Source organism: Camelus bactrianus, chromosome 8 (assembly GCF_048773025.1).
Source record: "Camelus bactrianus isolate YW-2024 breed Bactrian camel chromosome 8, ASM4877302v1, whole genome shotgun sequence".
Taxonomy (NCBI): domain Eukaryota; kingdom Metazoa; phylum Chordata; class Mammalia; order Artiodactyla; family Camelidae; genus Camelus; species Camelus bactrianus.
This window is the reverse complement of record NC_133546.1, coordinates 28,058,377-28,083,922: the sequence shown is the minus strand read 5'-3', so window position 1 is coordinate 28,083,922 and position 25,546 is coordinate 28,058,377. Positions and strand designations below refer to the sequence as shown.

The window sequence follows — 25,546 nt, the reverse complement described above, 5'->3', positions numbered from 1 at the left end:
TTTCTCATTTATGCTGACATAGTACAGGTCTTGTGGTGGTTGATGATTTTCCCCCACTCATATCTTGGGGTTCAGGGGATACTTTGCCATCTAATTTTGTATAAATATTTCTCATACTGTTTTGATTTTGCAATCTACTCTTTTTTTTTTTTAATGTGGAGATTTGGAAAATCTGAAATTCATGCTTCTATTATTATTTCTATCTTCCCAGAAGTCTCAAATTCCTTTTAAAACAGGCTCATTTACCATGGCCCTTCAATCTTTGTAGCTAGGAGTCAACTGACAGAAAGGAAATGTAAACCAAACAATGTGCTCTGCCTGTGAGTGTATGTTTGCATGTGGGTTTATTTGGGGAAGTGGGGTGCAGCTGCTGACAGCGTTGCTATATACATATTTGGGTGGATCCTAAAAATCCAATGTTTTGACCAGAAACACTTTTCACATTTTGAACACAGGAAGTTTTCCCTTTGGTTTGTGGCATGGGCACTGTTTGTAGAACTAGTCTTTATTTTCAGATGTATTTTTGTCTCTTAGAATGACACTGGCTGCAACATTGCTAATTACCTTGTGATGGGTTAGTCTGTCTGCAACTATTTTTTCCCCTCAAATCCACAGCTATTATGATCTGGGAAGAATGGGGCTTCTCGTTGTCCCTAGAGTATTTCTTTTGTTTGCCACTTATTTCAGTTGACTTCTCAGTAGAGACCTGAAGAGGTCCAATACCATTTCCACACAGGGCTTCTTGAACGATTGCATTTTGTCACTTACAAACCACTTGGCAAACTACTGATTTTGAGATCTGATAAAGTGAAAAACTTGGGGAAATGGAGGAGAAGCTTTTAATTTAAGGTAAATTTCTATTATTGTGAATGAATGGAAGATTTGTTTATCCTTCTTTCTCCACTTATCCCATCATCTATTTGTGACTGGTTATCATGGCAACAGAAAACAGAATTATGCAAAATAAGACTTACTAAGTTGTTCCATTTTAATGGAGGTTTTATACTTTTTCTGTTTTAACAATAAGACATTGAAATTCAGAAACAGATCTACAGTAGAGCATACAAATTAAAAAAAATACTTAAAAATTTTCTATGTGAAAGGCATATAGGTTAGTTTGTGATGATGGGTTGGAAATGAAATGCCTACAAGGCCAGAGAGGTATTAAATGTAAACAGGATCAAGCATAATACAATAGGGATTGGTGGAGACCGAGATAATCTGGAGAATTGGGTTTTTATAACGTACTGTGAAGATAACAAAAATTGCCTGTGTGCTCAATGTAGTGCGTATGCCTGCAAATTTTTGATACTTGGTTCAGTGTGAAATCTGTTTGTGTAAAAATTCTACTGAAGGGATTAACCAACTGATTAGAATAGATGATCAAAGATATTTAGAAAATTATAAGTGAATTGTTTTAAGACAAACAAAAGCTTCCCATTTTTACTCAAGAAAACTCAGAAATGTTTAGAGAGTAAATGAATACCTGAGACCTTTATAGAAAAAATATATACTTTATTTTCAACTAGAAAGGTGCAAACATGTAACTTTTGGTCACACTCTCAACAAATAAACTGTCCAAAAAACAGTCATAGTCAAATTAGAAACAAATGCTTCCAGGTGGAAAAACCAATCACCTATAGAGAGCCACTTATTTTTTAATAAAGGCCATTTGTTCATTAAAAGTGATGCTACCACATTTCCAACCTACAAATCAGACTTCCAGAGACATTGCTGCCTCACCTTCAGCAAACAACCTGTACTGATGGCCTGTCTCTCTAACTGAAAAGAATTTCCATTTGAATATCCATTTCATGCTTTGAATTATCAGACAAGCTTTACGTCCTACCTATGGTGTTCAGAATTGAGGCTAACACTTGAAATACCAAAGCATTAAAAACATAAACAGAAAGGAACAAACAACTTTAAATTAACTTAGATAACTGTACAAATATATATATATACACACAATATTTACAGTATCAATAAAAAAAATCTGGCTTGTTATAGGCAAATTAGCTTGCCACAAGCTGTCCAGTCTAATAGACAGGATTCTGATTCCTGAACACTGTCATCTGAAATCAGAATGTCAGAGCTGAATCTGTTGTTCTGACTTAAAGAAGACCTTGACTCAGCCTCATGATGGCTGGAGAACACACATCCTAGCTGTCGCCGGAGCTACAGGCAGGTCAATGAGCATGTGCAAGTTTCCCTTCTCAATGACACTCCAAACAGCAGGCACATTACTAGGGTAACATGACAAGATGCCCTCCCACTGCTGCTAGCATACATCCTGGTGCTATATGCTAACACAGTCCCACTGTCAAGTCTTACTTTCTTCAAACCTGTGTTGGGTTGATAGACTATTTGTTTGAATGTCACATGGCACAATATTTTGAATTTGGTGGGAATTTGTCTTTTCCCCCGTTAGAGAAACAGATTTAAATAACTTGTGCTACTAAAATTATGTTTACACCAAAATGAGATGTGAATCAGTTCAAGTGACAGCATAAAGAGTTCATGTCTCTCACACTCTCTCTGGCTTTATGCCATGTCTCCATACATCTTCCTGTAGTACAGTGACTCAAAGATGTCATTGTCTCCGGGACAGTTGTAATGGCAGGCACAGGTCTTGATGAACATCATGTTCTTCTTCATGACCTCCCCATCCGGACACTTGAACTCCACGGGAAGGGTGGTGGTTCTGTGTGGGGTGCAGCATCGACCGTCTGTGCACACCCCACAGAATTTAGCCCGGTAGGTCTTCACGCTGGTGCAGCCAGAGAGCTCAAACTTGACTGGCTTGGAGATTTTGGGGGTCCGGATGCACTTTTTGCCCTTCTAAGGAAGACAAGGGAGAAGAGAAAAATCAATGACTCTGCAAGAGGGTGTGGCTTTCTTCCACCTCTGTGTGCTCCGAGTCTTAGGGTTGTCTGACTTCTGTTTACATTTTGAGCAGGGGAAGTTTGAGTTTATTTGCCAATTTTCCAAAAATAGACACAGCCTTTTTTGGGATGTCTTGAATGAACTAACACTGGAGGACCTCCCAGTGGAAAAACTGGTGGTTCTTATTACATAACATCTCATTCCAGCAAAACAGCTCAATGGTTAGATAGCTTTGGAGATAACAGGCCTATAATAATAAAGGTGGTAAGAAACCTAACTTTGTCTTGTCCACTCCTGTTCAATGAAAATGAGTTAACAGGAGGAGCAAAACATGTACCTTAATGTTTTCTTCCAGGTCAGCTTCGCAAGGCCTGACCATGCAGAGGCGGCTCTGCTTCTCCAGCCTGCAGAAGGCGTTGTCATTGGTAACGCGGGTGGAGATGCCCATCCCACAGGTCTTGGAACAGGCACTCCACTCTGTGGTCTGGACCAGGCAGTTGGCTCGAATCATAGTTGGGTCTGGGCCAAACGTGTCTTCCAGTCGGTAAGCTGTGAGAGCAGAGAACACAAACACGAGGTAAGACGCCAGGATAAGATATTTCCCCCTCTCCCCTGGTGAAGTCACGACTCAGCCGCTGGGGGAGAATCGCAGGGCTGACTTTGAGGAAGACTCAACTCACCGGCAAGAGCAGGGCCGACCACTGTGTGGTCCTTGGGCTCATCACACACCCATTCCTCGCAGCATTTCCCGGGCAGCTTGACTCTCCGCGGGAAGGGGCAGTCGGGGCTGGGCAGGCGGACGTCCATGCTGCATAGCGGCACGCAGCCCACAGCCCCGTCCAGGCAGGTGCACTGGTATTTGCAGCTGCTCTGGAAAGACTCTCCGCTTCGGTACACCGTTCCTCCGAAGACGCAGGGGGCACCATCTTTGGCTGAAGGAGAAGAAGGGAAAAAGAGGGGGGGACGCAGGGGTCAAGCATCGGTTCCTGAGCCTCTAAGAGGAAGCGCGTCCGGGATGAGAGCTAGAAGCGGGGCTCCAGGGGGCGGGCTGGAAACAGTCGGAGGAAGGGAATCAATTCGAGCGGCTTTATTTTCTGGCGGGAAGGTGGCCTTAAGGAAGAAGGTGGCAGGTCATCGAGTGCCCCCCGGCGCCCTGGCCGGCAGTGGCGGTGGTGGCGGTAGCGGCTCAGGGCAAGGGGCGCAGGATGAGGGGTCCCAGGAGGCGGAGAGCGGACAGGGCTGCAGGTCTTACCGGTGCACACGCCGATCTTGCGGTTGGCCGGGGAGCCGAAGTCGCAGAAGAGGCCCTTGTGCGGGTCGCAGGGGTCGCGCTCGGTGCACAGCTCGCCCAGCTGCTTGGCGCACACGCGGCAGCAGCCGCAGCCGTCCAACACCAGGCTGACGCCGGCGGGGCAGCGCGGCGCCGGTCCGGCCGCGCACTGGCACTGGCCGCCGCAGTCCTGGCCGGAGGCGAGCTGCACAGGGAGGGAGGGAGGGAGAGGGAGGCGGCGGTCAGCCGGGCGCACGCCCCTCGGCGTCGCGGGGTCCCCCCTCCCACCCCTGGTCCGGCCGAGTCCCTCCCCCCGGCTCCCGCCGCCGCAGGGGTCTCCGGCGCTTACCCGGCTGCAGAGGGCGAGCAGGAGCACGAAGGCGCAGCGGACGGGGCCCAGGCCGGCGGCGGACATGGTCGGGGCGCTGCGGACGGAGCGGGCGGCGGGCGGAGAGCGCGGCGGCGGCGGCGGCGGCGGCGGGACTGGGGCGGCGCGGTGGGCCGGGCGGGGCGGCGCGGGCTCGGGCCGGAGGCGGGGGCCTGGACGCGCCGGGCTGCTGTCTCTGGAGCAGTCGGCCGGGACGGCTGCCGTCGGGCTGGAGGCGGTGGGTCGCCGGTGATGGGAGTCGCACTGGCCGCCTCCTCTCAGCGGGGAAGAGTTGTTGTGTGAGGCCGGGGCGGGCGGCCTGAGGCTTTTATATGCTCTAGGCGGCCCCGGCTCGCCAATGAGCTGAATGGAGTCCTACACAAACAGGGACATTCCTCGCATTCCTCCCCACCTTCCTGCCTCATCAACTCACACCGGATTGATCCTGACCCCTTGACACTCAGCATTCCTCCCGTCTGAAAAAGCTGGCACACTCCAGCTTACCAAAAAAAAAAAAAAAAAAAAAAAAAAAAAAAGCGCAGTATTTCCAGTACCAAATAGGATTTTTTTTCCTCTTGCTTGTTCGCACCACTCCTGATTTATATCATTTCAAAACACTCCGGCAATGATTATTTTATTTTTATACCACTCGTTTCTGTTTCTAATAGCTATGCCTTTGCTACCCACTGACATAAATCCTTTGTAGGAGGTAGGTAGCTGAAGAGGCTACCAGCAGGGATTCCTAAAAAATTCGAAAGGGTTTCCTTTTTATTGTTTTTGTAATGGTTTTTCACTTTAGAGGCTGTCTGCCTTTGAAACTCTTCAGAGAGCAGAAAAGGAGTTGGTTGCTTTTAACTGCTTGAAATCCCCAAGAAGGAGAAGCACACCTGCAAATCCCTGAATTCCATACTGGGGATGTAGGAATGTGATCATTTGTCACTTGAAATAACGGTTTGGATGCCCCGGCCCAGACAAGAGAGAGATAAAGCCAGGGGTCTGAGGATAGCTGCGGTTTTCTGGGAGAGGTTTCCAGCACTCTTGCTTTGTTTTCTCTTAATATATGTAGCAGTTTTATTGTTGGGGTATAGGGAGGGAAAAGGGATGAGTGGGCATCAACACTTCCAGAAAGATCGGTCTGTTGTCATGTCAGAGCAGATGATTATGTGTTGGAATGAAAAAGGAGCCTTACAGGAGGGGACCAGCAAGAAGCTTGGGGTTTACTTCGGAAGTTTTAAACACAGTTGTGGGTCTTTGAGAAATAAGTGAGTTTTCTTATACTAAAACCTATAATTGTCAAATGTGAAATGGACTTGGTTTGTATTGCAGTAAAAAAAAAATCTGATTATGTAACAAAAAACACTGTACCCCATTATACCTGCATGTCAGTAAATGATATATTTTAGTAACTCTCTACAGATCAATGAATAGCCATTGTTACTTCTTATTACTCACGGAGTCTGTAGCCTAAAGGAGTGAGATCAGGTCAAGGAAAGAATAGGTTTCGTTCCCTCTGCTTGTGTGCAGGTATCAAATCTGGCGAGTAAAGTCCATTTCTTAATATTGCTAGTTAGCTTCACTAAGGACTCAATTAACTGTGCTTTTGTTTAGAATCTGTAGTTTAGTTGCTTTTTTGCTAATAACTCCAGTTACCATTTTATGCGAAGAGAATGATTCCGGGATTATGCCGATTCTTCCCTAGTGTAGTGCTACATCCCTTGACACTGGTCTTACCAATGAGTAGATTCGTTGTAGTTGTTGATGCTTCAATGTATAGGTTTAAGATCAACACATCTGTTTCAGATGCAAAGACACGCTTTCAGAAACATTATAGATTTATAATTTGAAAACAGCCTGTTTAAACCAGCCACATTTTTTCAAGTTTCATTTCATTCTGTTGAAAAAGAGCCAAGAAAAAAAAATTACTCCAACTTCAGCACAGACCACATCATCTGTGCACAATTACCTCGTTAAGCAATCCACATGTTGTACAGTGCAGTTGCATGTCAACAGTGTGAATGGCCAGCGATGGGGGCCTCTGAAGCTCAGGAAGAATTTTCATCATTGTTATTTAACATTCTTTCCAAACATTCCTCAAAGAGAAGAGGCCTTAAAAGTTCCTATTTAAAGAAGGAACATTCCAAGTTATGTTAATAGCCACATGTGTATTAAAGGCAACTTGGCCCCCAACTTTTTCTTCCCCTGTGGATGATTTTAAAAGTCCAAAATATGTGGGAAGCCACAGTGAAATCTTTCAAGACCGAAACCCCCAATTACATCTACCACTAATGGTTGGAAAGGTGTGGTGGATGGGGAAGGGTAGGGATATGAAGCTGGAACCTCACCCAAGGTGGCATGTGGGCTCTGTGCTGAGCTCTCTTGACTTGCAGGGTGAGGTAGTTGGGAGAATGGTTGGGAATTTTTGAATCCTCTGGAGAGTCTAAGAGCCACTACCAACAGCTTCATGTACAGCCAAGTGGAGAGACTCATTCATTCAGGGGATAAATTGCTGGGCTGGGTTACAGTTGGGTGACCTGGGTTGTATTCTTGGAACTGCCATTCACAACTTTTAGGGAAGTCACAAGTAGGAGCCATTTGCCTGAGTTTCCATTTATAAAATGATGATCATAATGAAAATGACTTATTTCATAGGGTTTAATGATAGTTAGTTAAATTTCAGTTCTCAGAGAATTGGTACTTTTTTTTTTTGCTCTTTCTTGATTTTCTTCTTTCTCCACAAGCATGACAAGTATATTATTATTTTGCTGTGTTGTTAAAAATATCAGGACATATTATAAAAAGAATTTGGTTTTACTATAAAATTCACATGGTCCCTTGAAGTCTCAAAAGTCCATACTTAGCTCCAGTGGGATGGTTTTAACATTGGCTAAGAGGAAAGGAGCATATTGAAATGTACAGAACATGGAATCGCAGAAGGGAAAAATATGCTGTGAATTGTAAAGTTAGGTTGGGGCTTTATGATCAAAACTCTTTTGAAGGGTTCAAAATAAAAGATTATTAAGAGAGTGACAGAAAGCGGGAGGGAGACAGAAAGAATGAATACACCCAAGACATTCACAGACTCAAAAGTCTGTTTATATTGTGATATGGACCATTAAATGCCAGGAAATTCGAAGGGAAAGGCTGACACTTAGTCCTTCACTCCTGCTATGGGATCTGAATTCTTACACTATTATAAATGACTCAGCAAATGTTTGTGTGTGCCTGGGCGGTAAAGTGGAAATAGTGGCTTCTTATAACTTCTTCCAAACCTGTCTTATCCCAACCCTTTTGATTGACACCAGGTCAGAATTGGGAAAAAAAAAGGTCTTTGAATGTGTGTGCAGAATGGTTAAGATGCACTAATTTTGTCTTGTAAGCAAGTGTTTCTCTAGCAAATGCTTTTTTAGAGAGCTTTTTTTTCCCCCCCTGGTAGAATGAGGAATTCACTGAGCTGGCCACTAAGTCCTATTTACAGAGCTATATAAGGTATGTGTGTGTCTGCTTAGGCCTCGTTTGTACAGGTCATTTGGTTAAATCTTGTAAGATATTCACTGTGGATGCACTACATTCCTTCTCTTATGTTTTGTTGTTGTTGTTGTTATTTTTGTTGTTCTTTTTCCCCTAAAAAAGGTTACTTGATCAGGTATCAGACATAGAGAAAACCTGGCAGGACTTCAGGAAAGTGGCTAGACATGGAGTGTTTGTGTACTTAAAGAAGGAATCTTGCACATTTCAACTTTCAGTCGTGTAGACATTTTCTTATAAGAGCAAGCAGGAGTCAGTGCCAGCCCTCAAAGCGGAAATCAAAGCTTCCAGGGAATGCGACTCAGAGCCAAGCCCCATACGCAATGCATACACTGAGCTGTCAGATTTATAGGAAGTCTGGCCGTATAAGGGCATGTGGACAAGGAGGGATTTGTCGTTCTGGTGGATTGGGAGTGGGCTTCCGGTGTTTGTAGCATGCCTCAAATTCAATCATGTAAATGAATTCCACCAAAAAAAAAAAAAAAAAGGTGTGCCAGAAGGCTTTTTGAAAAATAGTAATAAATATTATCCTAAAATCTTCAGGGACCCTGGCTTGGCTTACATTTCCTTATATTTGCTTAAGATTTAGGTTATAGAGAAGGCGTACCCCTTGGGAGTTTAGAGGTGGGAAAGAAGAACGGATGTTTACTATCTAAATTACATTCATTTCCTTCATGCGTTTCCTCTTATAATTAGTCCTCTGACTTTCTAAGGATATTTTCTGATGCAAAGGTATTTGTCAGAAGGAAGTCAAGACTATTCCATGTGGTCTGTGTTTTATGTTTGCCTGTTCATTTACTTGCTTGTAAATGGAGCTGAGGGCTAGAGGAGTGAGGAAGGAAAAGAATTTTTCAAAATATGGTATTTCCTTCAGTTTGCCACTTGTCTCACTTGTTCTATTGATTTCATTAGAATCCTGTGTTGCCTGTAGCCTGCTTGCATTAGTCTGAGATGGTACTGGAGAATACAGATGCTTTCAGATGGAGATGTGTCTCTCTAGCACTTTTACTGACAGATTAGTGACCAAATGTATTTACGATTTAGCAACCAGGAGTATTCACAACCCTTTGTTTTATTAGCCTGGAAAGAAAGCGTCCCCTCGGTGATACTGAAGGTGATAAATGAGTCTGGAACTGAAAAAGAAGGGTGGTCAAAAATCTTTCAAATGTGTGATTTGGGGAAACCAGATCAATAGATTTAGGAGGAAGACAGAATTGAGATTAGAGCATTTACTTCAAAGGATGAGAGTAAATGAAAGGATAAATATTTTGAAAAGACTAGTGTAAAATATACATTCACGTGTCCCTAGCGATTTTGCAGGGGAGTGGAGAGGTGGGGGCAAATGAGACCACACCCATCAGTTCAGCCTTTGAAGTGCGCTCCCACCTCCTGTTAAGAAGCCTGAGGGCCCCTTCTCACAGCTTCAGGGCTCCGTGGGACACTTTCTGAAAGTCACTAGGTTGGATCCGGAGGACTAGCTATGAGGGTGGAAGTGTGAGTTCCATACCTGCTGTTTACTTGCTGTGTGAGCTCAGGGAAGTCACTAATCTTCTCTGAGCCTCCAATTTCCCACCTGCTCATCATTATTTTTCAGCCCAGGGAGACCATATTTATGAAAGTGCTTTTACAGATTGGATGAGGATTTAAAGTGTACCCATCTCTTCTGTCTTTCAGTGGCTCTTCCTCCTCTTAAGACCAAGTCCAGCTTCAGCCTTGATTTTAAAAAGCCCATTATAGTCTGACTTGATAACACCATTCATCTTGGCAGGGATTTTTGCAACGCTGTGAGAGCTTAGAGAAGAGCAAATCATACTTCATTTTTTAGTATTAGGTGCTCGGAATAGATAGAGACATTTAACAAATGAAACTTTTCTGCCAGTCTTATGCCTCTTATATCCCTTACACCTGTATGAAAGAAATATAACAATACATTTCTCTTTTAATCATCATTTTCAAGATACATAAAAAGAAATTCTATACCCAGCTTATTTTAGACACATGATGGTATCTACTCCCTTTACTTCCATTTATGGTTTTCGTTCTTTTTTTTTTTTTTTTTTTTTTTTTTGAGGGAGAGGAAGTTTCCAAATAGTCCTTCTTTCTTCAATGAAAACCATGTAAGCTGGCATGAGTCCTCTGGTGTATAAATATTAAGAAAACAAGTAAAAATTTATTATTGCCTGTGTCCATGACTTTTTTTTTAGTTTATTTTTCAGAAACCAAGATGATATCCTTTTGCTTACCATAATGCCACAGACCTCTACACTCCACATATATTTGGGTAGACTTTCTTCTTTCATTTAATTTGTAATGCACATTGTGCTACTATGCTAGTGACAAGCATGTTTTCAAATTAAATGGAAACTGGTAGCCAGTACCTTCTAGAGTGTTGGTCAAATTGTCCAACGAGTTTCTAACATATTCTCCTCTTTGTGGATTTTTCAATACCTATGCCTATTGGAATCATGTATTAATATCTGAACATGTGGATAAGGCTTTTGGAGAAGGTGTCAGAGCTTCTAGGTCATAACTTCCACCAGGGACGAAGAAAAGCCACTCTATTTAAACTGCTGACATCATCAGATTTGAAGTAAATGTGAACTAATGCATTGTTTAATTTGACATGAGAATGCATAATACCAATTTTGTCTGATCGATTTAACAAGAATGCGTTTTAGAGCTCCGTCTGGCTGCCGGAAATGGATACCCTACATGGCTGTCTCACTCTCCGTTTATGCAGACATTTTAAATTTACGAAGCCCTTTCACATTCACCATCTCACTTCAGCTTCATAACGACCCTGTGAGGGATTGTTCTCCCCATGTTGCAGGTGAGGAAATTGAGGTCCAAGAAAGCTAAGTAACATTACCTAAGCTTGGGTAGAGGTGGAGCAGGGACAGGTGAATTTGAATTCAATCCTAATGGGAAGACCCTGCCTCTTCTTTCAAATGCCGCTGCATCTCTTCTTCACAGTCTATGGACAGTGATTTCTGAACACTGTTTGTTCTTAAGAAAGTTGTCTCAGATCTTAAACTCTTAAAACACAGACCCTCGAAGGCCTATAAAATGCTGCGGGCTCATCGGCAGAGTTAGTACTATGCTGTGGCCTGAGATAAACATGAAGTCGAAAGCCAGTGTTTACTCATCTGGGTTAGGAGAGAATCTTGCCCTTAGACAAAGTTTTTTCCTTTTTATGTCTATTAAGATTTTTGTGATTTTGCTATGTAGGCAGATGTGTTGCTTCTTATCCAGTAATGAACCAATGTAGCTAAAAAAGGAAAAATGAATCAAGATGATGAGTATGCTTTGGGAGGCTTAATATCAGGGTGTGGACTACTGTGACATCAGCCTCAGCCCACACTGAAAATGTTCAGTCTCCAACTCAGTGCTGTCTCGTTCGGGCCGAGACCAACCACAGGCATCAAACAAGTCTTCTTGAATAACTGCATCATTCACTGATAAGCTACCCTCGTGCATAAATATCGTGACGGAGTCTCAGACAGGCCATTGGCATTGAAGCAACATCTACTGCAGACAGATTTTTTTTTTCACAAGGATCCCTTGCTAGGCATGTCCCAGAATATTATTAACACACGGCTTATTTTATGAACTTCATCTTCAGGGAAAATGCACTTTCCTCAGACTGACTGCAGTGTGCATTTCAGGCTTACAGCTTTCCCTCCTCGTTCACCAGGGAATGACTTGATTTGAAACCTGATGGGTTTCTTGTTAATGGAGTCAGGTCTGTGTCGTCACTACACGTGGCAGAGATGAAGAGGGTTGTCTAGGAATGGCAGGTTTGTAATGTGGGAATTTTCTTCCTGACCCATGTGGGTGTGTGAAAGTTAACAACCACAGGGTAAAGTTTCATACAACCATAGACTGACTTGCTCATGTCTGGGAAGATTTCACCATTAAGCGATTTCTCACATGTGGATCTTGAGAGCTGCTCTTCTCCAGATGAATCTTTTGTGGCATTTTCATTATTTCTAACTGCTCTCTGTATTCTTCTTGCTCATGTGTTTGGCCCTGCTGTTTCCATGTGTGGCTGATTCCTGAGATTCCCACTGCTTGCTGTCAGCTCGGTAGGTAAGCAGGCCACCTTCCGGTGCAGCTTCTGATAGACTTGGAACCAATTTTACTCTGCAGTGGGCTGGGGCAGTGTTGAGGACGGCATTGGACGCTATGGGGCTGGGCACTGCTGTAGTAGACCTGGCACAAAGCCCTGTTGGCTTTCACTGCGTTCCGGGCAGGCCCCTCCCTCATCAGTCAAGCAGATTTTTCCTGGCCAGTTTCTGAAGGAGCTGCCAGAGAGGGGCCCCCAGAGCATGGCAACACCACTTCTGCTTCTCTGCTATTCTCTTCTTTCTCACTGAAGCCTGGCTTTAATCCAGAGAGGGCTCAGGAACTCCAAACTCCTATATTTCTCATGCATCACCTCCAACTCTCCAAGAAGAGAAAATGACCTTGCATTGAGCAGAAGTGGCAGTAGGTAGACTTTTGCTTACGACAAGTGCCAAGGACTAGGGGAATGCTTCGACTCTGTGCATGGGAGGGCAGGTGACCAAATGCATGGACGGACGCTTGCCCTGCAGCCTTCAGAAAAGCACTGCTGACGGTCACGTTGCTTTGGGCTCCTTCTTTTCCCTGCTAGTGGTGGTGGTGGCAGGGAAATACGACTGTTCTACTATTTCAGATAACCCAGTGTTTGATCAATCCTGGAAAAGCTAGGCCTAGGAAAGCAAAGGAAAAAACAAAGACACCAGTAGATTATGTCTTAAAAACCTTTGGTGTTTACATTTATTTTTAGGATCTCAGGAATAAAGCCTACAAAATAAACTTGATTCATATTTAATAAGATGATTTTCAACAATTCTAGTTTTGGTATTCCAGTATGAGATTTTCTTACTTCAAATAAATTAGTTCTAGAGTTTAAAGTGCTTCCTAAGTTAACCATTTTGGATTTAGCTTGGCCAACTTTTTGTTCTCTTGGTTACAAACGTTCTGTTGATAGAGGTAATATGGAAGTGTCTTGAATGTAGAATTTGCTGGACTTTGTATTTCTCTTTTTGACTATATCAGGAGAGAGCTTTTTATTTTCCTTCTTTATTTCATTATTCAGCTGTTTTACTAAATGCATGACATCATGTAAACTACTTAATTTATCTGAACCTCAGCTGGTTCCTCTTAACTTGGAGATACTAATAGTACCTACCTCATAGGATTGTTGGGGACAATTTGTGAGGATTAAATCCCCCAGATCTTGTAAAGTGCCAAGCACAGTGCTTGTCACAGAATAAGCACTCAATAAATGTTCGTTAAAGTAGAGTAAATCTTTCCTTTTAGTTCATATCTAAATATTTTTAGATCCTAAATTTCGCATTAGCACATTGACTAAATATTAGCCCCTTAGCCCAGTAGGTTTTGGGGTCATGCATTTTGCAGATTGCATGGAAAGAGAAGAATGTTGTAACAGTTTCTGTTGACAGCCTTTTCCTAGCAAAACACATACCATTGTTATGTCACTTACGAATGATTTATGACTTGTTATTCTGTCCTTAAGATTCGATTTTCTGGTTTTTTTTTTTTTTATCATCAAATTGCCACAGGGGGGAGTATAAGTTCTTGAAAGAAGCACAGAATATAGTTAAGGAATTTGATGCCAGTTATTATTGAGTGCCCATATCTAAAACATCTAAGCAGATTATATTAACACCCAGAGAAAGTAGAAATGTTTGTGATAAAATAAATTAGGCTGCTGTTCTATATTGGATTTAATGATTTTGTGATAGTTGCGAAAAGAGTGTCTGGAAAATGTCTCTGTGGGACACAGAGAGCTGTGTATGTGTGTATGTATGTGTTTGTGTACATACATGGCAATACTGGCACTGTAGGAGAGGGAAGAAAATTTAAGTTTCTAGTTTTTGCCATTAAAATCATCAAATGAAAGAGAGGAAAAGAGAGAAAGAAAGTAAGTGCTAATATGTATAAAACAAGGATGAGAACAGCTTGGCCACGATAATGTGACAGCCTGTGACATGGATGATATGAAACCCATCCTGTACACATGGGAAAATTCAACCTTACGGAACTCATTTGCTAGAAAAGACAATTCCAAAACAGAGAGAACTGTGCAAATGGAAAAAGAAATATCCCTTTGAATGATACAATTGCATTTAATAGCTACAAAAGATGTGGCTTAATTTCATAATACTAATAGCCAAAACTGTGGTATTTCCTCTGCTTCTTTGGAGAAAGTGAGATACAACAGAAGTGCTAGGGAAGCTGAACAGAAACGTTAAAGGTCGGGTAGGTCGATTATGGTACTGGTGTGACCCTTCCCTGTTGGGAAATAATCATCTTTGCAGATGGTTGGTCAGCCTTCCTTCCATCTCTCTGCTTCTCCCCTTGAGTCCTTCAGGACTTCTTGATATGCCGCAGGTGGGACCACCTTTCCCACACTCTGCCTCTCTTTCCCCTTCTCCAGTTTGGTGCCCTGTTCTGAAGAAACCCTGTCCTAAAGATGCTTATTCTTGTGGTATGTCTTCATGTGTGTTTTTGTAGCACACTTTCTGATTTTCTGACTTCTTGAGGACTTTGTACCTGGCTCCTGTTCTTACATTGAACCCCAACTCCTGCCACCATCATGGGTGACCACAACATTCATCAGAACTTACTTCTCAGTTCTTATTGCCTGCTTCTTTATAGTCAACCAGGACTTGCCCTGGACTTTGCCATTACCTAGAACTGCTCCATCGCCTCAGATCCTAAACCATCTTCTGTCTCCTGCTCTCTCACCTGCTCACTTACCCTTTACATCAATTTTTTGACCCAATGGAGACTTTGATCACTTGCCTCCTTCCTTTTCTTCTGAACACATGGCTTCGCTTCCTTCTCTGCCCACGGCACCATGTTTTATGTCAACAGTCTTTTGTTAGCACCTCTGGAATTCAGCCTCCCAACCTTTTTCGAGCCAACTCCCCTACCTTAGTTGTTCTTCCACTGTCTATCGTATATTTGTGGTCTCCAGGCTCAGCTGGGCCCTCACTTGGGCTGAGTTGTGCTTTTAGTTGTTCTGCTCATCAACTTTCTGTCTTCTTTTTTGTGTCTCTTCCAAACATTAATGCTCCCCTCAGGGTCCCTACCCTGTCCTTTGCCTCCCAGCACGTCAGTCCTTCCTACACAAGGCCGTCAGGCATGAACAACTCAAGCCTTCCTCCCCAGGACGGATGGGTTCTCAGCCTCGTATTCACTCTAGTTTGGAACCACAGTATTAAGTTCTGTAACCACTAGTCACACACATCTGGTTATTTCAATTTAAATTAATCAGAGTCTAAAATCCATTTCCTTAGTTGTTCTGGTTGCATTTCAATTGTTGTGACAGCTCTGGCTGTTGGGTTGGAAGGGATGATGAACCTTAATGTCACTGCGGAAAGTCTGATTGGACAGTTCTGGTTTAGACAGACTTCTGCTTGTGCTTTGGTCTAGCTCTCCTCCTGTCTCCTATGGAACACTTTCACTTTTTTGTCTTTCAATTTCTTTTTTTCTAGTGGCTTCTTCTCAGGCTTTAAAGATGCCTACATTTCTCTTACATAAAAAAGAAAAATCCCAAACAAAATAGAACAACCTTCCCCTTGTCCTACACGTCCCTCTATGTAGTGCTTTTTTTTTTTTTATTCTGAAGCTCCTAAAATACACACATACTCGTAGCACATGATCACACACACACACACACACACACACACACACACACACACACATCCTTTGGGTTTACTGTTTCTAAATACCTACTTTTGAGTTACCATTCAACCCATTGCAATAAGTCTTCTAATTCTAACACTGCAAATTGCCACCAAACAACCTATTCATTGCCAAATCCAGTGGGTTCTTTTCTGTCCTCATGTAACTTGATTTCTCTGTGGGTGTTGTAGTCGACGCCCGTCCTCTCTCCATCTCTTTGACCATTTCCTTTGGCCTCCCTTGAAGTCTTATTCCCCTCTGTCTGCCCCTTTGATGTGGGTACTTCATAGTCTTTTGTCCCTGGTTCTCTTCTTACATATTCTTCCATGGCCACGTTGTTGATGGTCCCCTGCTCTCTGGATCTCGACTAGAAACATTGTGCTATGTACAGGACGTTAATCTGAATGTCCTACACAGACCTTAAGGTAAGCATATTCAGAGCCAGTCACATTGCTCTCGCCCCCAAATCTGCTTCCTTTAACGTTTCCTAGTCTTAGGGATTGGAACCACCGTTTCACTCCAAATGGAAGCCTGTACATTGTTTGATTTTTTTTTCTCTCTCACCTCCTGTATTTAATCAGTCCCAAAGCTCTGTGGACTCTACCTTCTCATTCTATCTTCCCAGCATACCATGCCAGTAGCATCTTTTGTCTGAATCACTGCATTAGTCTTCCTGTTATTAACTGGTCTTTGACATGTGTGGTTTGCCCTTTCCGATTTATCCCTCCATTGCTACCTGAAGAATCTATCAATGCAAAGTGCTTACTCACCTGCTTAAAACCTTCACAAGGTTTCCATTGCCTCCAAGAAAATCCTTTTGTCTGCATCCTATCTTCCCCATTCTTACTTCTCACTACCCACCACCCCTGCCCTAGTCCCTACTTTTCATTTCCTATTTTGTTCCAATCTGTTTCAATAACAGTAAGAATCATATAATTCTTCAATAATCATGTCTTTATAACTTGCTCCTGTCGCTTATTCAGCTTTTGACTGTATCAGGGCTTGTTTTATATTTATTCCATTACATATACACTCACATTTACAAGTCTACAGTGAAACAAAAATTTCATGGGAACAATGTTTATTGTTACCACATGTGATACCTTTGGTATTACAAATTTTTTTCACTTCTTTTTTTTCGACATATATATACATTTAATTGAAGTATAGTCAGTTTACAATATTGTGTCAATTTCTGGTGTACAGCACAATGCTTCAGTCATACATGAACGTACGTTTATTCATTTTCATATTCTATTTCACCAAAGTTACCACAAGATATTGAATATATTTCCCTGTGCTATATAGTATGAACTTGTTGTTTGTCTATTTTATATATAGTATTTAGTATCTGCAAATCTCAAACTCCCAATTTATTCCTTCCCACTTGCTTCCGCTGCTAGTAACCAGTATTTTAAGACTGATTCCATTCCATTTCTCAAAAATGCTAGTCTTGACCTCTGTGATATTGTGACTTTTAAAAAATATATTTGGTCATCTAGATTACTGAATTGTATTTCTTTTTTCTTTTTTTGCAGCTCATTGTTTTCCTTTTCTAAAATTGAAGTATAGTTAATTTACAGTGTTGTGTTAGTTTATGGTGTATAGCAAAGTGACTAGGTTATACATATATATACATACTCCTTTTCATATTCTTTTCCATTATAGGCTATTACAAGCTATTGAATATAGTTCCCTGTGCTGTATAGTAGGACTTTGTTGTTGTCTATTTTATATGTGATCGTTTGTATCTGCTAATCCCAAACTCCTTATTTACCCCTACCCACACTCTCTTTCCCTTTTGGTAACCATAAATTTGTTTTCTATGTCTATGAGTCTGTTTCTGTTTTGTAAATAAATTAATTTGTATCATATTTTAAATTCCACATGTAAGTGATATCATATGGTATTGTCTTTCTCTGTTAGACTTAGTATGATAATCTCTAGGTCTATCCAAGTTGCTGCAAATGGCATTATTTTATTCTTTTTTATGGCTGAGTAGTATTCCATCACACACACACACACACACACACACACACACACACACACACACACACCCACATCTTCTTTATCCAGTCATCTGTTGATGGACATTTAGGTTGCTTCCATGTCTTGGCTATTGTAAATGGTGCTGCTATGAACACTGGGGTGCATGTATTTCAAAATATATCTTTATGCCCTTTCTGGCTCATAGCTTTCAGAACACTTGAAAGTTCTTAAATGTTGAGAGTGATAAAGGTGTCTTTTGTTATGTGAATTCTTTTGGGATGGGGGCTGGTTGCCAGTGGTGCCAACCATGAGATTAGAGGGTTGGAACTTTCAGTACCCCTCTCCTGCTGCCTTTAGCCCACCTACTGGGAGCTGTAAGGGGCTCTAGGTTCAATTAACTGCCAGTGGCCCATGATATATCAATCAGCCTATGTGATGAAGCCTCCATAAAAAAAAAGTTCAGGGTTCAGGGAGCTTCCAAGTTGGTGAACATATGGAGATTTGGGGGAGATTGGTGCACCTGGAGAGGATATGGAAGCTCAGCACCCCTTCCCATATACCTTGCCCTGTGCATTTTTTCCATCTGGCTGATGAGTAAAAATGTTTCTCTAAGTTTTGTGAGCTGTTCTACCAAATTGATTGAATTCAAGGAGGGGGTCTGCGAACCTCTGATTTATAGCCAGTCGGTCAGAAGCACAGGTAACAGGCTGGGTTTGTGACTGATATCTGACGTAGAGGGCAGTCTACTGAGCCCTTTAATTATGTAATCTGAATAGTTTGTTGGTGCGAGGAAGCCTACACACACACACACACACACACACACACACAGAGGAATTGTGTTAGCAACCTCCAAGCTTACTTTATGGTCTGTTTGAACCCATGCCTTAGAAATAAGGTATACAGACATAGCTCTGCAACCCCGGGTGATCAGGGTAGGCTACCTGAATACGCAGTGGAGGGAAGAGGAAGGTTGTGTGAGGATGTGAGTTTGGGGATGTTGTAGACATTCTGGGATCATCAAAAGAGCACCTTTAGTTGCTGGGAGACCAGTGTTTGGTGTTTAAGTGAAACAGAGCAGAGATACAGAGAAAACCTGGGTTTGGGGTACTAAATCAGTTTTACCAGTTTTATGAGCCAGTATGTCTACTCCTCTTTTTTTAATGGCTTCTGTGTATTGTGTTACACAATTTCCTAGCTGAAACAGACTTTACCAATGTGAGAGAGATAATAGTTTCACTTTCACATTTATGTTTTCCAGTGTAATTACTTACAGCATTTTCTAATTCTTTCATGGTATTAGGATATAACAATATTTTCCAGACCACCCCTTTTTAAAATAACATAACAGAATACATAGAAAATGATAATATTTTTATGGCATTTTGGGGCAAAGGCTTTCTAAAATTTTGGAACAGTAAAGGTATAGAAATTCCCTTGGTTTAAAGATATCAAAGATCACAGGGCAGCTTACTGGAAAACTGTACATTTTAAAAAAAGTTTTGAGGTAATTTAAGGTATTTCTTGGAAGTTGATTTCTGAGTATTTGTGAATAACCTCTCACAGCATCAAGTACAAACAAATCTACTGTTGAATGAATTCCTTATATAAAGTTTGAGAACTAGCTTGAGCTTTAAAATATTCTATAAATATTCCCTATTTAGCTAAAATTGCCTAATTATTAAGGTCTTAGGAACTCTGGTGATTTACATTACAGCATATTTCTATCAATTAATTTATTGACCATATAAATAAAATTTCTGAGGTCCATGTATTCTTATCTAGTAAGTTTGTGCTTTTCAGAATACTGGGGAATACAGTGTTGATTTCATTCGAGCCATAATTTATTGAAGTAAATAATTCCTTAGAATCTTCAATACTAAGTATGTAGAAGAAGTTGCTGATTGACTGGCTAATGTAATTGTGAAAATTAATGCAACTGTCAAAATCGCCTAACCTTAAGAATAAGAAAATATTAGTGGAAAATTATTCTAGTCTGATAAATCTATTCAGATGTCCCAAATTAAAACTCAGTCCATCATTCATAATTGCCTCTCTCTTAATGAAGTAAATACTTTACAAATATTTTGAGCATTTGATATATCTCTAACATTGTTTTAAACACAGTAGGATATCAAAAGATACCTAGTTCTTGCTTATGAGGAATCATGATCTATTTGCAGAAGCAACTTGTACGTGGACTAAGAGTTAAACCAGTGGTCCTCACAGTTGTCTGATGGAGGAACCACAGGACACTGAAAACTCTTGAGGATTGTTGTAATGTAGTATTTCATGACTCAAAAGTTTATTAGAACTTCTGAAGAACTTTGAGGTGTAGATTATGATAGAGCCACATGCTTTGAGGCTTGAGAACTCTTCCTCAAGTGTCAACAGATCCGTGGTGCTCTGTGAGTGAAGAGAGAGAAGTAAGCAATGTGGGGAAACCCAGCGTGACTTTTTAGTGGATATAGTTAGGTTAAAGGATGAGGACAAGAGGAACAGCAAGGGCATTCCAGACCTTAGGAATGGTGTCAAGAATAATCTTGAGTTTGCAAATGTTGTGACATATGTGGAAGAGAATAGATGGGCTGTTTTGACTGGAGCCAACATGGGGATGAATTGGAAAGATTTAAGGAAGAGATTGCATTACAGTAACTGGAATCCTAGTTTCTTTCTTTTACTCTGATGTTCAATATATCATTTTTATTTTTAGTCCTCTAGTATTTTGGAACATATATGTTGCTTTATAATAGTTTTCAGGGCTTAGAGAATGTTAAGAATATACTTGCGGATTTATAGGGAACAGTTAAGAGAGTCTCAAAACTTAGAGTTAGTGATGCTGAAATTGTTCTCCTTCTGTTTCTCCTCTGGCTTTGTAGCATCTGTAATGTTTTCTCTCCACAACTTGCAAAGTGCAAGGCATATGGAGAAAACACAAAGCACAATAAACATTTATTGAATTAATGCACCTTTCTTGAGAGCAGAGATTATATTTCTTCTTTTTGTGATTCTCCATGTCTCCTATATGGTGTTTTGCACACAGTGGACATCCAATAACTATAAAGTGTTGAAAATGTTTATATTACTTTCTTTGTTAGCATTCCAGCCTGAGTTAGGTGCTTATCCTTTCGTAACTGTTCTCCAGCCATATGGTAATGTGTGTGTGTATCCCTTACCAGATGGAGCTTCATAAGAGCAGAACTGATTTATTCGCCTCTTGGTTTCTAGAACCAAGCCCAGTATCTTGTTTATAGATGTTTATACATATTGATAAGAGTTTGTTGAGTAAATATTTGTAGAACAAATATAATCTTTAATTATGGTAGTGTCAGATATATGGCTTTCAGCTGGCAATTTGACTTTTAAGTATTGTGTTCAGAAAACTAACTGGAAAAAAAAAACTACCATCATATTTATAACATTTTGGAGACAAGATGTGAGTTAACAAGAAAGAAAAACTAAAAAGTCATGAAAATGTGATATAAAATATGGAATGAAATGTGTATTACCATTAACAAACTAGTCATATTGTGTGGGTATACACATTTTTTTATTGCAGCAAACTTTTACTGTAGTGTTTTCATTGAAACTTTACAGGCAACCCTTTAAGTTTGCACTGGGTGTGAGAACAGTAGGGAAGCAGGGACCTTTGAGATCATCCAGTCCAAATGCTGGTCAACTGAATAAATAAAATCACTTGTCTTCAGTGTGCACAAAGGCAGGGACATTTCAGTGATTGCCTTGTCGATACCACAGTGGGTAGAAGAGCCCACTCTAACCCTGCCGCCCCCAGTTTTTCCACCTCACCATCCTACTGTCCCAGCAGCCCCCCATGTACACTCCAGGGAACAACTGCAGGGGCTTGGTGGGTGGTCTCTCTCTTCATACACACTGCTCCCCTGTGGCCATCCACGTGCTCTGGAGGAAGAGGGGAGTTGCCACAGTATGGTTCCCCCCACAATCTTCCAAGAGTGACCTGCATGTATATTACTAATGGCAATAATGGCTGCGATTCATTGAGGACCTGTGTTAGGCTAATTATGTAGATTAACTCAGATCCTTACACAGTACTTGCAAATTTATAAAATTTATTCCCTTTTTATGGATAAGGGGAGCCAGAGGAGACGCCCCATGTCATGTTTATGTCACAGAGTCAATTAAGTGGCAAAGCCAGGATTCCCATCAAGCCCTTCTAACTCCCCAAATTCCATTTTCCAGACACCAGATCACCTTTTGTAAAGTAAAGAGAATATGGTAACCTATCAGTATTTGTCAGGTAATACGGTATGATCAAGAAGAACAAAGCACAAAGCATAATGCTTTCTGTAGCATTTAAATACCTACCTATTGTTAGATAAGTGGTTTCATGAATGACTTTGTGATTCTTAAAAAGGAAAAAAAATCACCCTGTTACAACATAGATTTAAGATCATTACTTTAAGTTAGAATTTGATGAAAATATGAAGCAGAAAGGCTAAATTCAGGAATTAAAAAAAATACCATTACATCAGTAGAGCATTCAGTTCTTTCTTTGGTTGTATAATAAGAAAAACTAATAATTTTTCCTGGTAAAGTGTACTTTGAAGAAATTATGGAGGTTGTGTAATGTATGCAATATATTCCTTTTAACCAGCGTAAATGCCTACTACCTAATTATTTTTAGACTAAGATATTTTTCTAAATTTAAAAAGCCTAATTAAAATGTAATTGTTAATGAAGGGATGACATTTATTCAATATGTGATTTAATAAAGAACTATTTAAATAACCAACGTAAAATAATACTCAAAAATTTATTTTTGACTCTCTCAAACCAAGTAAGTTATCTTTAGATTAGAAATGGAGACTGATTAGATTTAAAATATTTTCCACAAACTTAGCAATGTTGTTTGTAATAAATAAAATGAAATCTACTAGCATATTCTTATTTATTTTATTGTGAGTTTTCAATCCCCACCACAACTTTCTGAGAATAAATAGAATCTATGTAAAAGGTAAACATAGGTATTTAGTTTATAATGGGACATGTGCCTTTACACATTTGGAGGCTAGAAACAATTCATGTGTCTTGGATTGGGTGAAGGCAATGATGTCATTCTGTCCTCAGAACCCTATTTGGAAGATTAAGTTTAAACAAATGCAAAATGAGAGGGAAGACTTAGCACTATTGGATTTTTGTCTCATGAGGAGACTTGCTGAAATGTATTATTTCTCCCTAGAAATGCCTTAAGCCAGCTTGTGCGTGTCTTAATTTTCTTCATGCCCCTTGCAGGGTACTTTGCACATTAGTAAATATGAGTTGACTTGAATTGAATTTAGCTTGGTTGGATCCAGCTGCTCTTGAGTCAACTGGCATCCCAAAGGCGTGGAGATGGAGCAGTCCTTTTCAATAGCTAACGTGTGGAACTGTTTCCTACTCTACAGAACTGGAATTCTCGCAGATAATCACAAAGAGTGGAAAATGGCTGGATATTAAAGTAGAACATTTCAGACCCAATAAGCCAACCTTGTCAGATTTCTCCTCCCTTCACTGTGAAGTAGTGTCAGGAGTTACGCATAAGCATATATTCTAAACTATACCTCTTCTTAGATTCTTCAGGATTATTTAGGTCAATAGCTTGTCTTTTATGTGTTGTGTTTACATATGGATGAAAGTGATGAAGTCATTTTCACTGAGAGCATTACAAAGTAGAAAGTCTGAATGCTGTGAAGGTGGGTGATCGTTATTATCAGTCAGTCAAGAGGAACAACAATTGAATTAGAAGATGAATGGGTAAATCAATACAGAGTCAGTGTTATATGAATGTATTAAAAAAAAAAAGAGACTTAGGACATTAAGTGAGAAGTCAACCAAATTGAAAATTCACTAAAATTGGTGGTTCTTCCTTTAATTTTATACCCATTTAATTTGTGGACTAATTCTCGATGCATATGTTTGACCAAAAATAGAAAAACAAATACAGAGTGGGTCAAATTTCCACTTCCACCCCCCACCCCCAAAGAAGGGAGTTAAAAGTATTTTAACTTACACATTTTACTGGGTTGACTTGTTAAAGCTCAGTTGACCTAAATGGTTATAAAAGTTATATATATATAGATGTTAGCAGGTATTTTAAATGGGCAAATCCTTAATAGAAGGGAAATATAATTTTGACTTTGAACATACAACTAGCAAATTTAGTAATAGGAGTTTTCTTTTTATCTTGTTGTGAAAATAACGCCATGTCGTTTGGTTGCAGTTAACAGGATGAAGAAGTGACTGACAGAGCCTGACTTCCTGCTATGAAAAAGGTAAGGTATGAGAGAAAGGAACAATCCCTGTGGAAATTTGAACATATGATCACCTACGGACCAAACCTTACTATTTAGTATTTACACTTGTAGACTAGATTTTTATTTGAGATGAATATAGGAAAAAAATATGTGCTTTCAATTTCAGTTTCTTTTTTCTTGAAAACAAAAGGCAAGGCATCTGTCCTATAAGATGAATAAACCTGAGACAGTGTTTGCTAAGTACCTAATCTTCTAACCGTGGCCTCTTAGTATTTATTTAACATGCTTCATCTTCAGGAAGTTGTAGAGTAGTGAAGAAGAATCATACCGGAAATACTGGCAGTTTTACTCTTATCTATACAACACATCCCATGAAACAAGGGAAACCATTCTTAAAATGTCTTAGAATAGTTTTTTTTTTTTAAAGTTCAGTTTAGGATTGTATTAGAGAAGCATGACAGTTATTTGTAGTTATTCCTTTAATAATAATAATTGTCACATATGTTCTGGTGATTCATAATACTGTTGACAACTCCCTAAAACTCTCATGAATTTTATGGAGGTAACATTATAGAGATTTTTTTTTCCTTAAGGCTTGGAATATATATTTAAAGACTTGTCCAAAGCTGCATAGCCAGTTAGTGGCAGAATGGTGCTAAGGGCAGGTTTGCTGACTTCAGTTCCATCTCCATTGCTTTTTTTTCTTTCTCATTACTTCATTCCATCTTATTTAATTTACTATGGAGAAATATATTCTGAGGAAAATAAAAATAAGTGGAAAAGAGTAAGGCTGTCGTCTTTAGTAATGTTCAGCATCCTGGTTTATTTCATTCCCCAGATGTTAATGTCCTGCAGGGGATACTGATGTGCACCAGTGCGGTGTGGTGGCTCCAGAGTTGGGCTCAGGAGTCAGGCGCTTGGGTGAGGTTGGTTCCGCCCCTCACTGTGTAACAACTTGTGTCTCAGCTGCCCCTTTGGAAAATGGAAAGCACAGCAAAACCTACTTTTGGAGGTTGTTGTGAGAATTCAATGAGGTATATATAGTTTATTTAAAGTGTTTATAATAGTGTTGATGTCTATAGTAATTCCCCACCAAGTGTTAGATAATATTCTATTTACTTTAATAATTAATATTATCAAGGAAGAGGAAAGATTTACTATCCCAAGTTAAAATACTTAAAAAAAATTAAAGATCGAGGGGAAATTCACTTTCTGGAAAAGGGCTTCTTAAGTACTCCAGTGATCTCTCTCACAAGCGTAGTTAATTCATGGGAGAGGCCATTAAATGAAAAACAGGAGAATAATGTTTTCAATTAGTAAAAACTTCATAAACAAGCTTAATTAGCAGCTTACTAAATTAAATTATCTGGCTTTGAAACTCAGGCTTTGTTCTAAAAAAATATTAGTGAAATAGACTAAGAAGTCCCTTCAGATGTGGCATTAGTTCTCAGAATATCAGTATTGTGATGAATGCTGTGTAAATGGATTTAAGGCGTGGAT

General features: G+C 40.3%; 2 protein-coding genes across 23 annotated transcripts in view; one reads left to right on the top strand and one right to left on the bottom strand.

The window, feature by feature from the left end:
• Positions 1-1,494: 1,494 nt before the first annotated feature.
• Positions 1,495-4,694, bottom strand: CCN2 (cellular communication network factor 2). Its single transcript, XM_074368350.1, has 5 exons — positions 4,506-4,694; positions 4,139-4,361; positions 3,567-3,818; positions 3,224-3,435; positions 1,495-2,841 (listed from the first exon to the last, which is right to left on the bottom strand). Exons 1-5 carry the CDS (start codon positions 4,569-4,571, stop codon positions 2,545-2,547), a joined length of 1,050 nt encoding a protein of 349 aa, XP_074224451.1. The 5' UTR covers positions 4,572-4,694; the 3' UTR covers positions 1,495-2,544.
• LOC105077222 (uncharacterized) overlaps positions 4,370-25,546 on the top strand; it is a 196,528-nt gene continuing 175,351 nt past the window's right edge. For 4 of the 22 annotated variants that reach the window (XR_012508604.1, XR_012508602.1, XM_074368351.1 and 1 more), the window contains exons 1-2: positions 4,370-4,572; positions 24,013-24,064. Coding sequence is in view for 7 of the 22 variants with exons in the window: in XM_074368351.1 (XP_074224452.1) it covers positions 24,056-24,064 (9 nt within the window). In the remaining 15 variants the exon portion in view is untranslated. The other 18 variants (XR_012508614.1, XR_012508613.1, XR_012508610.1 and 15 more) reach the window with 14 other exon arrangements.

Bases quoted from the DNA above. Each gene is read 5' to 3' on its own strand.
- CCN2 (XM_074368350.1), bottom strand. From the start codon at position 4,571: ATGTCCGCCGCCGGCCTGGGCCCCGTCCGCTGCGCCTTCGTGCTCCTG. The intron at 4,362-4,505 runs GTAAGCGCCGGA...CTCCCTGTGCAG, and splicing joins TGCTCGCCCTCTGCAGCCGG to CTCGCCTCCGGCCAGGACTG. The intron at 2,842-3,223 runs GTACATGTTTTG...TGTCTTCCTTAG, and splicing joins ACCTGGAAGAAAACATTAAG to AAGGGCAAAAAGTGCATCCG.